Here is a 13,385-nt window from a genome sequence, read left to right as displayed (position 1 = left end):
AAGCGACTAAACGAATAAACAACAACAACTTTCTGCCACTTTACTGTTTTCATATTATAGTAAATTCAATTTAACAAATTAAAGAGGGAGGGATTATCCAATACAACCTAATGTCAATATAATGGCAAACAGAATTTTTAGAGCCCAAAAATATATTTATACATGGGGGAAAAAACTGCTTTATTGATAACAGTGAATATCAATAGTGAGAGGAAGCAGTGAATATTATCTGGACTGCTTTAAGTCTACTATTCCCAGACATCTGGACAAAACTTAGATCCAGCAGATTTTGTCCATTAAATATGAAATCCGCTAAACTTAACTCTATTAAATTGTGGGTTTACTATAATATCAGATTTTTTAAAAGCCTTGATGCAATCAACTATAGTATATTGGTTATACATTCAGAAAAATAGAGCTGTTTATACAATGTGCACTTCAATGCCTGGAAAGTGGCTGAGAATTAGCCAACAACAAAGGTGAGGTCTATTACACAGGTCTTTCATACTCAGTGATTTTGGAATGGAGGGTGCCAATCAGGTGGAACAGGTCTGCAGACATAATCCTCTCCTAGTGCAGGCATACTCCAGCAACATAAAGCTCACCTAGGTTGCTATTTGAGTATGAGTGCTAAATACAAATTGGCCACTGTAAAAATAAAATTTTAAGGAATTGGGTCGAATCTAGCTGTTTGTCTATTAGGCATTTAATCCTTATGCACTGCCCTTGCCCCTCCATCATGTCTTACCACATTGGAAGAGACAGTCTGAAGCAAAACGTCCCTTGCTTTAGCCATATATAGCAGTTCTAAATAATATAGTGAACCTATAGAGATATAGCAAGACCCTCAATCCAGGCTGACTCTTCCATTGACTTAAAATTCTATTATCCCCCTCACATAAGGCAAACTGAACACCAAATAGGATGCAGTTTAGTCAACCTTTAGTCAAACCTTAATCCAACAGGACTATCCAGCTAACTGTTCAATCATTTCAATAGCTTTAAGCACAACTACAGGCAGTCCTCATTCAGCAACTGCCTCACTTAGCGACCGTTCAGTTATGACGGTATGAAAAAGTAACTTTATGACTAATCCTTGCATTTACGACCTTCACAGGTCTGTAAAGCAAAGGAAAGCTGAAGTAAAATCATTAGCACAGTTGTGGTTTCACTTACTGCTTTGCTTACTGACCAACTTGCTGGTCTCCACTGTGGTTGTTAAATGAGGACTACCTGTAATATATCCTTAAACCAATCCATGGCCAAAAACCATTTCACCATCTTAAGAGACCTGGTGAAATTACGTGCATAGTTTTTGCTGTTTTAGCTTTACAAGAAAGAAAACAAAATAATGTCTTGTGAATTAAAATGCAATTATCTACAAATACTTACATGGGGATGCCTCATGTATTCCTTCCTCAGAACTATCCTCAGGACCCTCTTCACCTATTCCAGAAGTAACTGAATCTTCTTGAGCAGAAGCAGAACTTGGTGTGCTTGGTGCACTGACAGATCCAGAATCACCATCCTCACTATTGGAACCATATCTATCATGTTGCACTGCTGATCCGCCTTCACTGCAGCTTCTGCGCTCTTTCCTGTGTACTCGGGAATGAAGCACCATTTGGTGATATGTGCGGAAGATCTTGCCACACTCAAAGCACTCGGTGGACTTGTTCTGTGATGCCCTTCTGCTCTGACGTGAGGATGGTCTGTATTCTAGGTCATCTTGGCCAAGGATGCAGTTGTCCCCTGCTTGTGCACTAGTGCTTTTCTCTGAACGGCCACCTGTGCAGTTCTTCTTCTTTGGATTACTGGAAGAGGTGGATGAATCCTGCTCTAGCTTGCGTTTCTCTTGACTAACAAGAATATATTCCCTTCTGTCCCTGTCATATGTGACATCAGCATCTGCCAGAACTTCATCCCATCCCAAATACTTAACATACTCAGAAGGCTCTGCAACCTTCCCTTTGGTAGCCAAGTGCCAAGCTTGGTAACTATTGACTGGATCCAGCTCAGCTACTCTTTTACCTGACTGGCCCCTTGAAACACCATCTACCCACACAGATGGCCTCAAGTTCAGATATTGGAAGTAAAACTGTTTTGTTATAGATGAATCCAAATCTCCATCTATTAGTCTCTCACCTCTGTGATCACTGCAAATTCCTTGAGACCTGCAATGTACAGAATTATGTGCTTTTAGGCTCTCTATATTTGTAAACAGGTTTCCACACTTGGTACAAACTTCATACAGGGATAATCCAGTCACAATGGTCTCTTCTTGAATGACATCATTGATAGTGGCTATGGGCTCTAAATCATTTTTTGGCTTGTTTTTACTCCCAGCTTTTGGGCCATGAGATTTCATGTGGTTTTTAAGGAACCAGGGCTCTTTAAATTTCCGGCCACAAATGTGGCATCCATGGTCAAATGACCCTCGATGCTTTTTCATGTGAGCTTTGAGGAACCATGTTTGACTAAAGGCTTGTCCACAGACTTCACAAGGAAACTCTCCAGCATTGGACTCAGTCTTGCAGTTCTCAGGGTAGGGTTCCCCATTTGGAATCTGAGTTGTAATATGGTCTCTCTCTATATGATTTAAAAGGGTCTCTTGTCTTAGGGTCATGTACTTACACAGCCTACATTTGAAAGGCTTGTGGACTTGATGGATGTGTTGCTCCAATTCTTTCTTCCCTTCAAATTTGTGTTTACAGAAGTTGCACTGAACAGTACATAATTTAACATCCTCAGCAAATGCCTCTTTCCTGCTGCTTCTGAGCAAGATCTTGCTATCCTCTGTGGGAACTGTTCCATTCAGTATTTTGTTGCAAGCAGAGGTGCTTTTGGTAGGGCTGGTGCAACCACCAAAGCCTTCAAAGACTCTCATCTCATTGAGCTGTGCCTCTCCTACCATTTCCACATCATTCCTCTGGCTAATAGTGCCTGTTCTGTGACCCCGAATATGGATCTTTAAGTTGCCCTTTTGAGAAGCTCTGTGATCACAATAAGGGCACTTATAGGGCTTCTCCCCTGTGTGCTTCCTCATGTGTTGTGACAGTGAGCTCTGGAAGGGAAAACTCTTGCCACATATGCAGCAGCTGTGCAACATGGATTTGTCTGCATCCACATCATTCTTATTCATCCTGTGAGGACTGGAGGCTCTTCGTAATTCCATGGCTGCACCTACACTACAATCCATCTGTATTCCAACAACATCAGTCAAAAGGTAAAAGCCCTGACCAGGAGTGGAAAATTATGTTGAAGTTTCTGTTGGGAATGTCTTCTCACCAAGCCTCTATCTCTGCATTCTTATATTCAAATTGCTTCTCAACTTGAGAGCATTCCAGATATAAGCATTCACTGATGTTTCTGAGTCAAATGGCAAGCAAAACCTGCAACCAACACAAAAGCACAAGACATCATTACTAAATGCAAAAGCATCTCATTTAAAACACACATGCATAGCATCTTCTCATCTAAATCAAACTCTTGATTTACAGTGCATTAAATTTGACTTGGATGATATTACAATTCATAAAGCCCAGTAGGATAATTTGTAAGCTCAGTAAGATAATATAAACAAACCTATGGAACAGTAGTTTCAGTCACTGGGATACAGAGTACGCATGTAATTGGTATGTGCTAAAAATAAGAATATCAATCTCACAAACAGTTAAACTTGTCTTTCCAAACCAAAAGATAGTGTGCATGTAGCTTCAGCTTAATAAGCCCTTTCTTGAAGTGACTGTAATATTTTAAGTCTGTGGTTTTATACACATGTATAATTTCAGGAAAAACAGCCAAAATTTTGTTTGTCTAGAGATAAAGGGTTTCTGTAGGACCCAGCAGACTATCCTTGTTAAAATGTTGTCTTAAACATGTAGACAGACAGAAAAGTATGCATCTTATTTTAGTTAAATAAAATTTCTAAACAAGCCCATTAAATGAACGATACTACTACTATTTTTTCTTAGTTGATTGTTAATGTCCTTATTTATACAAATAGGGATTAGGATGTGCTCACAATTTTGCTACATTTAAAATCTGTAGAAAACTTGATTTTTAAATGTTAGAGGAGGAACATTTGATATTTTCTATAGTACCTACTCAAAATTGGATGCCCTTCTTTCCGCCCTGCAAGTAAATGGCAGATATGTGTATACAGAACCTCTTTCATATACAGGAGAAACCATTTCCACTTTTTTATGACAAGTGCTGTCATGTTTAATGGAAAGAGACCTTCTTCTTCTCTACCCTGCTTTTTATGAAAAAATAATCCCTTCTCTCTGTTGGTGAAGAAGCATCCTGTATGCAAACTCATGGGCTCCAATGATAACATTTGTATACCCAATACTTCAAAAGGAGGGTTCACATTTCTGCTTCAAGGGGTCCCTCTATTCCTGCCCCACGTGATTTTTTCTCTCAAAAAGGAAATGATGGATTTTATGACAATCCTGCTCCCTAAAGTGATTATTCCTAGTGTATATTAATCAGTTTATATGAACAGCTTGGTAGATTTAAAACTTCTCAAGATCAGGAATTTAGAGATCCAGTTCTGTGAATCAGTAACCAGGAATGTTTTCTGGTCTATGGCCCTAATTTCAAATCAAACCTTTATTATGGCCTTCAGGCCAGAGTACAACAATAAAATACATAAACCTGTAATTGTTATTAATAAAACTAAAAAAAAAACATAAAATGCAATAAAATTACTTAAAATATATTATTATAGTAATTTAATACAGTTAGCAGTGGCAATCTTGAGAATTTGTGCCAAACTTCAACCACAGGTAGGACAGATACAACAAATGATAGGACAAAATTGGGCAACTTGGAAAGATATGTCAGGGTCCTGGTCAGACAGAAGCAGTGACAGATAGACATTGTGCTGTCTACCAGGGTAGTTCTTTAAAATGGGATAGATATGTATCTTCCTTGATTCTCTATAGAGAAAGCAACAAAGGAGCATATGGCTTAGGAATTCCACAGAACCATCTCCACATAGACATAAGCACTGCTGAAAAGGGATGTTTTTATACCACCCCCACAGAACTGCAGAGGGTAGTGCATCCAACCTTACCAAGGTGAAAGCCCAATGAAATTTCAGAATTAGAATTGAAAAGAGGTAAGATGATGGCACATGCCCATTTGAGAAGAACCCATATACTGTAGGGTTGGATACTAGGCTTAAACTGGTTTGAAAATCAATATCTCAGCTATGTTAAGATGACTCCTGGCATTTTCAAACCCTAATGGACAGAGGCTTTACACAGGTAGTCCTAAGGATTGGAGTTTGCTATTAGCTTTTGTTGATTTAAAACAGCCTCTGAGAACCAGTGGAGCCACAGGAGAAAAAACTACTTTTCAATCAGAAATTAAGGGTATCACTTCTTGACCTTTTGGCTAAGATCAAGTATAGTGTGGCCCTAATAATAAAGATTTCATTTGATTTGGCAACAGAGAATGCTATTTGCAAGTATACTTTTACTAAAGTGATAATAAGGCACCCTCTTGCTGATATTAGTGTGGTATCATGGTATTTTGCCCTTCACAGCCCAATTCCATGCCAGTAAAGGGCCATGAGAAATGAATCATCTATATCTGTTACCACTGTGAGAAATCCTATCTTGCCCTTACATAACCAGCTCACAATGCATACTATTGGTTTGGGTAAGTACAGGAGTTCTCAGGCAATACTATTGTTTGCTAACAGAAGAACTTTTATGTAGAATCAAGTGCTAAGCCAGGGATGGGCAGTATATCTAAATGCTTCTGAATTCCAACTCTTCTAAGATCTAGCCAGAACAGAAAATGTTAAAAGATGATGAGCCATGCTGGTTGAGTATTTTGTGAGTTGTTCCTGCACATACCTCAAAGTTGCCAGGTTGGAGAAAACAGCTATAAACACTAAATCATCTTTTTATTTTAGGCAAACAATTATTATATCTATTCCATTTCATGTGCTTCAAAATAATGTCATATATAAATCCCTTAAGAAAATGAGCTTTCACTTCTTTAACAGCAATTTACCTTGCAATAAAAACTCATCAGATAAGAAATTATGCAAATACATTTGTGCAAAGAAACATGTTTAGAAAATAATATTCAGGTTCTATAAATATTCCATTCAAAGATAACACAACTGGTTCTATAATTCCAGAGCATTTAGGGCATTAGGGTAGGAAGATGAAAGGGGGAGGGGAAGAGTGCCTGTCTTTAAATAGTAAGCACATCCTTGGCTGTACAGGAAATCCCAGCAGGATATGTCCTTCAAAGTAAATGCAGGCATTAGGAAAAAGTTAGAATGATTTTGCCTTGATTTTGCTCCCTCAAGAGCCATAGATGCTAAATTTTGCCAACTTTTTTTTTTTACTGCAGGTGTTAATCAAGGCACTTGCACACTAATGTTCTGCGCCATTTCAGGATGAGCTCCAGAACTGCCTGATCTCAGGATCCTGTGTAAGCTGAGTCAATTTATTTCTGACTCTGCATTTTCATCTGAATTGCTGCAGTCTTATGGGTGGCCTGTTTTCAAGGGCTGGGAACTTTGGCCTCATCCTGTCTCCAAGTTCCTAGGATCAAGAAATGCTAAAGCAGCAGTCTGTTTTATTCTGGGGAAAGAGATGTCTGCTCTTTTTTGTGTTCTGGAAGGCATTATTTTAAGATTTGCAACTGTTAGCACTAAAGATTTACTCCGAGATCCTTTGCCCACATCATTTGTTTTCTCTTCCTCCCTCTTCTGAGCTTATGATGGTATTCAAAATGGGCTCCAAAATTCCTGAGAAAATAATTAGGTGCTTCTGAAACAGCACTATCAATAATAACCTTCATGGAGAGACACACCTATAAGGATATATTAAGCAAATAAAGATCTCGCCCGTGAGGAATAGTCAGTGAAGAGAAGATTCCCAGGATGGAAAACAAGGGAAAGCATGTAGATTACTATAGCAGAAATGTGAACCTTTTTAAAGGAGTTTTACCAAAAGGTTCATTCTTGTGCAGTTTTATAAGATACATAGAGAAACATAGCCCTGTCACCCACTCAGTACATATTTTGTGCTTCAGTATACTGGCCATGTTTGTCCTCACAGAGACAAAGAAATGTATTCTATGGGTTACACTGTAGCACTATAAGGCATGAATTAAAATACATCATTAAAATCCTGATCCAGCTTATCTTACTACCAAAACAAAGAAACTATTATTTGAACAACTGGGAGGGGGAAGGAGCAAACCCATCACAATAATGAAGAGCTCCTTGCCCTAAAAACTGTTCTGTTACAAGATCAACAATTATAAGCTTATATTCTACAGATTTGGATCCCAAATGGCTGCATGAAGTGATGCATTCTCTAATGGGAGAGTAAGTACCATTGATGACTAGGCCTTGGGGCTTCTGCTGTTCTCAGACCAATCAATAATCCATTATGTCCAAACTACATTTCCACTCCAGTATAAAAAATAAAAGGGCAGCCAGTCTTAGCAGTTAACCCATGGACTATAAAACAATAGTAATAACAACATCGTAAGACACATGAAATCTCAAGACTGAAATAGTTATTTACATACATAATATTTAAAAAGCTATTTACTCCACCATTTTCACCATATCCCTTTATCTCTACAATCTTTTGTACGTATGCATACTTCACACACACTGGACACAAATATGCACTCGTAACTCTCTGATTAGATGAAATGCTACTTTCATAATTAACCCCTTATTATACATTCAATACAAAGGAGACACATATCCCATCTTCAATAGGTAAAATATAATTATCACATTCTTTGAAGTGTATTGTTTCCCTGAACAATGAAAAAGCTTAATTCATTTTCATGTATTATTTTTATTACTACAACCAAGGGTTTCAAAGGATGGAAATGGCCTGAGCCTTTTTGGATTTCCAAGATAGCCGGAGAAGGCTAAGAATAGAACATATGGAGATTTTATTAGGGCTATTTTAATATATCTTAGAATGATGATGTGCTTGCTTGATATACTGACACTAAACATGGCTTGGATCCAGATTTGGCTATATTTAGGAGAGACTCCTGGAAATTTATGGATTAAATCTGGATTCAACCCACTATAAATCTGGGATAAGATAATGCTGAGATTCAGCAGATACAAGTAGCTTTAATAAAGTTTGAAGTATATTGTATTATTCATTGTAACCAACCTAAGTGAAATAGTTCTACATAGGTAAAACATAATTTATCAGCATATTCTAAATACATTGCAGTACAAATCATATTAGCATTGCTACCAATTATGTTATTCCTCATGATCTGGAATTAATAACCCCATAAAAATAGTAATCATCATTATTATTTGTCTCTGAAACAATAAATAACAACCTCTCCAACCTGATATTGTCCAGATGTGCTGTGGCTCCAATTCTCAGAATTTTGTGAGGTATAGTCATGGCACATTATGATGCACACCAGGTTTTAAAGGCCACTTTAAAACAATTACGGTATCTAAAGTTAATGCACTCCACTGTAAAATTCTGTCTCCCAACTGTATTTGATATGGAACCTTTAAGCTCAGTCTGACCAACTGTAAAATTATACAGGGAGAAGCCTTCCTTAAGATTCACAGGACTCAGACAATTTAAAAATTAAACCAATCTCTTTTAATTAAGCCTACTGACTACCGACTACCAGCAAAGCTCAGTGTCTTTGTTTGGCATCCCTATTATCAGCAAGTACAGAATTCTGCTTACTGAGACTTCCCAACCAATTTCAACAACATCCCATCTCAGCAAAAAAATCAGGATCCAACATACAGTATCATACAATATTTCTCACAACCATGGTTTTTTAAGTGTCGTCCCTCTTGGTGAGAACCTTCAGTCTCCCCAAAAACCCACTTGTGATCAAGGGCTTCCAGTGCAACATTTCCAACAAAATATCTCTGGTCTATGGGCTGGCTTCCTACAGTACAGCAAATAAACTATTTTTAAACTATTATTTGTTAAATAAGCCATAGCTTCATACTTTGCATGTCATGTAAGTGAAGGGAGGGCAAACCTTATATGCATTATTATATGCATTATATTTTTCAGTTTTGTTTCAGGGTTTTGTTTGTTTACTTGTTTGAGCCACCTAGAATGGCAACTTTGAGTTGGATGACCATATACATTGATTAAATAAATAACATTTCCAGCTACATTTGCTAACCCTGTAGCCTTACCCTTTCCCAACACACTTGTGGAATTTAAGACCCGCTTTTCATCTTTTTCTTTCCTGGACACTCACATTCACAGCATTTGTTTCAATGCTACTATTTAACAAACCCCCATTTTTTTGGCAAATTCTAAAACATCCCTTCCATCACTCCCTCACTTCAGTTTCATTCCAAACCATTTCATCAAGTTTATTTTTAATTTCATTCACTTCTCTGGAGGCTCCTTATTTATCATCCTTCACCCACTTCCAAAACAACTTTTTATTTCCAACAACGTTGCTCTTCATTTTTTTCCTATTTTAAATTTAAACATTCCTTGCCATTTCTTGGCTACATTCTTTGTAAATATTTTTTTTCTCTATATGTATATTATGGTTTTCACATAGCACTAAAATATAAAAGATGTAGACTGTTGTCAGCATTAGTTGTACACTTGCTACATGAAACATTCCCTGCTAATATTGGCAGTTCTGGCAGTTTTGGTAGATTTTGGGCAGAGCATAAACCAAAGCCCAGTTTTACTGCAAGACTTCCCATGCTTCCCTATCCAATAAATAAACTAGAGCAGAATCTTGACAAGAATAACTAACGCTAGAAACTATTTAGTCTGTTCTGAATGAAATGGCAGACAAGGATATCCAGCTTAGAGTTCTTGATCTTTCAAAAGCTTTAGACTTTGTCACTGGAAATCTAAAGTAGTTTCTACAGCATGCAGTGGCCCCAACCATTTAGGCAGCGGTAACCTGATTTTTGATAATCCCCAGATTACCCTATCTCCATTTTTTATATGTGAAGTTGTCCCAGAAGATTAATTTTGACCTATAAACCTGCTTTACTGCAGACATGGACAAACAATTTAATACACCTTTTTTTTTTTTTGCTTCTTTAAATTGCCATTATAAAATTTTTTTGTTGCATCCAGAATTTTATCTACTCTGACATATGGCGGATTACTTCAAGATTATATCACATCTTAAAACAGTATATTACTACCCTAAGAAGCAGATTTCATATGTTTATTCCTCATTTAAAGCCATGATGGCAATCTGTGGACCTCCAGTTATACTTCCCAGCATCCTTCACTATTGGCCATGATAGCTGGGACTCCAAGCAATTATATCAGCAATATCTGCGGGCCACAAAATCCTATCTTGATCAAAAACATTTTAATTCCCCTCTTAAGTCAAAATGTCTGTTTTAAGATTTACAGATAATAAGACAGTTCCTGCTATAATGTCCATAACTTACAAGATCCAGTACAAAACAAAAAGGAATCAGGAAGAAAAAAGAAAAACAAAACATTTTCACACATCCCAGTTCCATTGTTCTGATCTAGAAATCAGAGGCGACCTTTCCTTGGTTAACTGCTGTAAAGGGCCAGGATTGACCCCCCCCCCATTGCCATGATATTCTACTTGGGAAGCAGGAACTACACTACCTAATAGCCTTTAGCCCGTGGACCAATTGATGAAACCAGAGTGTGCTGCCTCTCACCAACAGAATCCCAGGGTAGCATATATGCACATATATGGATGCATTTGCACAAACACAAATTTTACTATAGTAAATACAGTGAATGGCATTTTTATAATAGAAGATAAAACCATTTGAAAAGGAATAGATTTGTACAATAAATAACTTGTGAAACCCAAGATGACTATTTTGAATTTCCAAAGCTGCCATGCATAGTGATCTCTAGAGGAGAGAAATCAAACCTGAAATCAAACCTTTCAGCTGTCACAACAGTCTGGCTTATTTCTGTGGAAAGTGCTGAATTATGTCTATGGAATTCCAACATTACACATTCATACTGCAAAAGGACAAAAAAGGAAAGCTCTGATCATTTCTTACCAATAATGTTCTCAAATCATTTTCCTTCTATCTATAAATTTTGCTTGATTTATTTATTTGTTTGTTTGTTTTTCCAAGTTTTGCCACCGCCCATCTCCCCCCAGAAGAGGGACTCTTGGCGGTTTACAATAAAGCTAACAAGTTAAAAATAATAACCATAAATAGTATAGAAAATATAAATACAAACTATAAGTATAAAAAATAAAAAAAAAATTGCTTTATACCGGGAAATAACAACAAATGTCAGTAAATATTTTCTAAGCTTCCTCTTCCCTCCCAGTTTCAATACACAGTGATATCCTCACACTGTCCTTGCCAGCTAGAAATAAGTATAATTTATTTTTTTCTAGAAATCAATTCCTGAAAAACAACACAGGTGATCTAGGCAAGGTTATTTATTCAAAGACTATGAAACCAAAGACCTAGAAGTCTGCATCTATTTGTGCTGCCCTGGTAGCATAAACTTTTCATGGAGCCAACACGAACAGAATAGCAGAAAAAATTAGTAACACAGCCCTAGACTACCCCAAGGCTCCATTTTTATACCTCTCATTTTTATTAAACTTACCAAACAAAGAAACTGTCAATATCCTCAAAAGCAGTAACAGGAAGAAACCAGGTTTACACTTTTGTTGCCATTCACAGTGCTTGCTAAAGCTGCTGTCGTCAAGTGGTTTTAAATCATCCAATATAAAACATTTTAAATGGAAAGCCAAAATTCTTAGGTAGGAAACTAATGCTTATCATCATCCATGAACTCTCTAACAGAGCCAAGGAGATAATAAAATATTTTCTTACAGGCATATATTTGAGATTAATATTAGAGATATTAATTCAAAGAGCTTAAAAGCAATGAAAATTGTGAAATTAATATTAAATGAATCATTCTAAAGCATACTAAATTACTATACAGTGATACTTCAATTCTCCAAATCTCCTTTTAGCAGACTTCAGAGGCAATGGAGAAAATTAATCCCTAAACAGCCAAGTATATTGTTTCTGGAGCAATATAAACAATTGATGTAATTGACGTCATTTGCGTAATGATGCAATTGACATTGTATGTCATTTATCTAAATTTACATCATTTGTGTAATGATGTAATCCAATCGAATGGCATACATTTGCATTTAATGGAACCCCCTGCCATCAAATGGTCTGTTAAACTGAGCTTTCACTGTAGTTAAAATCCCTGCAACAGAATGGGCCATAAGCTCCAAAGACTTTTATTGCTCTTGTGGCATACCAGACACATAGTGCGTTACTCCTTGCTAGCCAAAGACAAGAGTTCTGACCTTAGCTCACAGAAATATGTAGATCCCATACAGCTGGCTACCATGACCATATAGTTTATTGTGACAAAAAGGAGGGGGAAGGAATGGCATAGCAATAAAGGCAGGGAAAGCAATCTGGCGTCTTTCAGATATTTTAGTTCAGTTCTGATCAGTTCAGTTAACACACCTCTGGCAAGGTTTTATGAAAGTTGTAATATGCCAGGTATGGATTATCTGACACCTCAGGGCCACATGTAGCCCTCAAGGCTCTTTTCTGATACCCTCAGCTGAAAACTGAAAGCATGTTTTCCTGCTATATTGAGGTGGGAAAGCCTAAAAAAATCATATTGGATAAGCAAACAAACAAGTATTCCATCTAGCAGGGCCCAGGAAACAAGCCTTCTCTGCAATAGCTCCGCCCTCTGGAACACTCTTCCCCCAGAGGTGAGACAGGCCCCCTCACTCCTGGACTTCCGCAAAAAACTAAAAACCTGGTTGTGTCAACATGCCTGGAGCAGGAAGGGGAACAGTCTTCTTTGGGGGTGGCTAGCAACCTAGAGGGGCCCACTGTACTCACGGGTTGAGCTGCAATCCTAGCCATCTGGATTTTATCATGTTTTATATTTTTACTGTTTATTATATATTTATTGTACTTAATTGGTTCTGAATTTTAAACTTTGCTTTATTGTAAACAGCCCAGAGTCCCCCTTTTGGGGGGAGATGGGTAGTGATAAAGATAGATGGATGGATGGATGGACGGATGGATAGAATCCCTCAACCGCCTCCAGAAAATCCTGGACACTTTTCATCATTGCAGCCCCCCCCAAACATTATGATGTCCCTGGCCATCCAAATCTTGCCCACCCATGCATAATACTGTCAGTGCCCTTCTCCGGAACAGTTTGTCTGCCTGTACAGGTTCAGATGCAATCCAATAGTATACACAGTGTGATATATTTTCCACAAGTAAATATACTTGATGCTTTAAATAGGTATTATATATATTTTAGGGGCAATATAGGAGCTTTCTATTAAGTACATATTAACCACTAATAGCATAGCTGAAA

The 13,385-nt window shown here is 37.4% G+C and overlaps 1 protein-coding gene across 1 annotated transcript in view; it reads right to left on the bottom strand.

Moving 5' to 3' along the window:
* Positions 1–13,385, bottom strand: part of ZNF516 (zinc finger protein 516) — a 127,433-nt gene that overhangs the window by 77,948 nt on the left and 36,100 nt on the right. Inside the window, exon 2 of the mRNA XM_063299028.1 lies at positions 1,393–3,392. Within this exon, the coding sequence (XP_063155098.1) occupies positions 1,393–3,199 (1,807 nt within the window). The 5' untranslated portion in view covers positions 3,200–3,392. The remainder of the gene's footprint in view (positions 1–1,392; positions 3,393–13,385) is intronic.

This window comes from Candoia aspera, chromosome 3, assembly GCF_035149785.1.
Source record: "Candoia aspera isolate rCanAsp1 chromosome 3, rCanAsp1.hap2, whole genome shotgun sequence".
NCBI classification, from domain to species: Eukaryota; Metazoa; Chordata; class Lepidosauria; order Squamata; family Boidae; genus Candoia; species Candoia aspera.
This window is presented reverse-complemented; position numbering and strand designations above follow the sequence as displayed.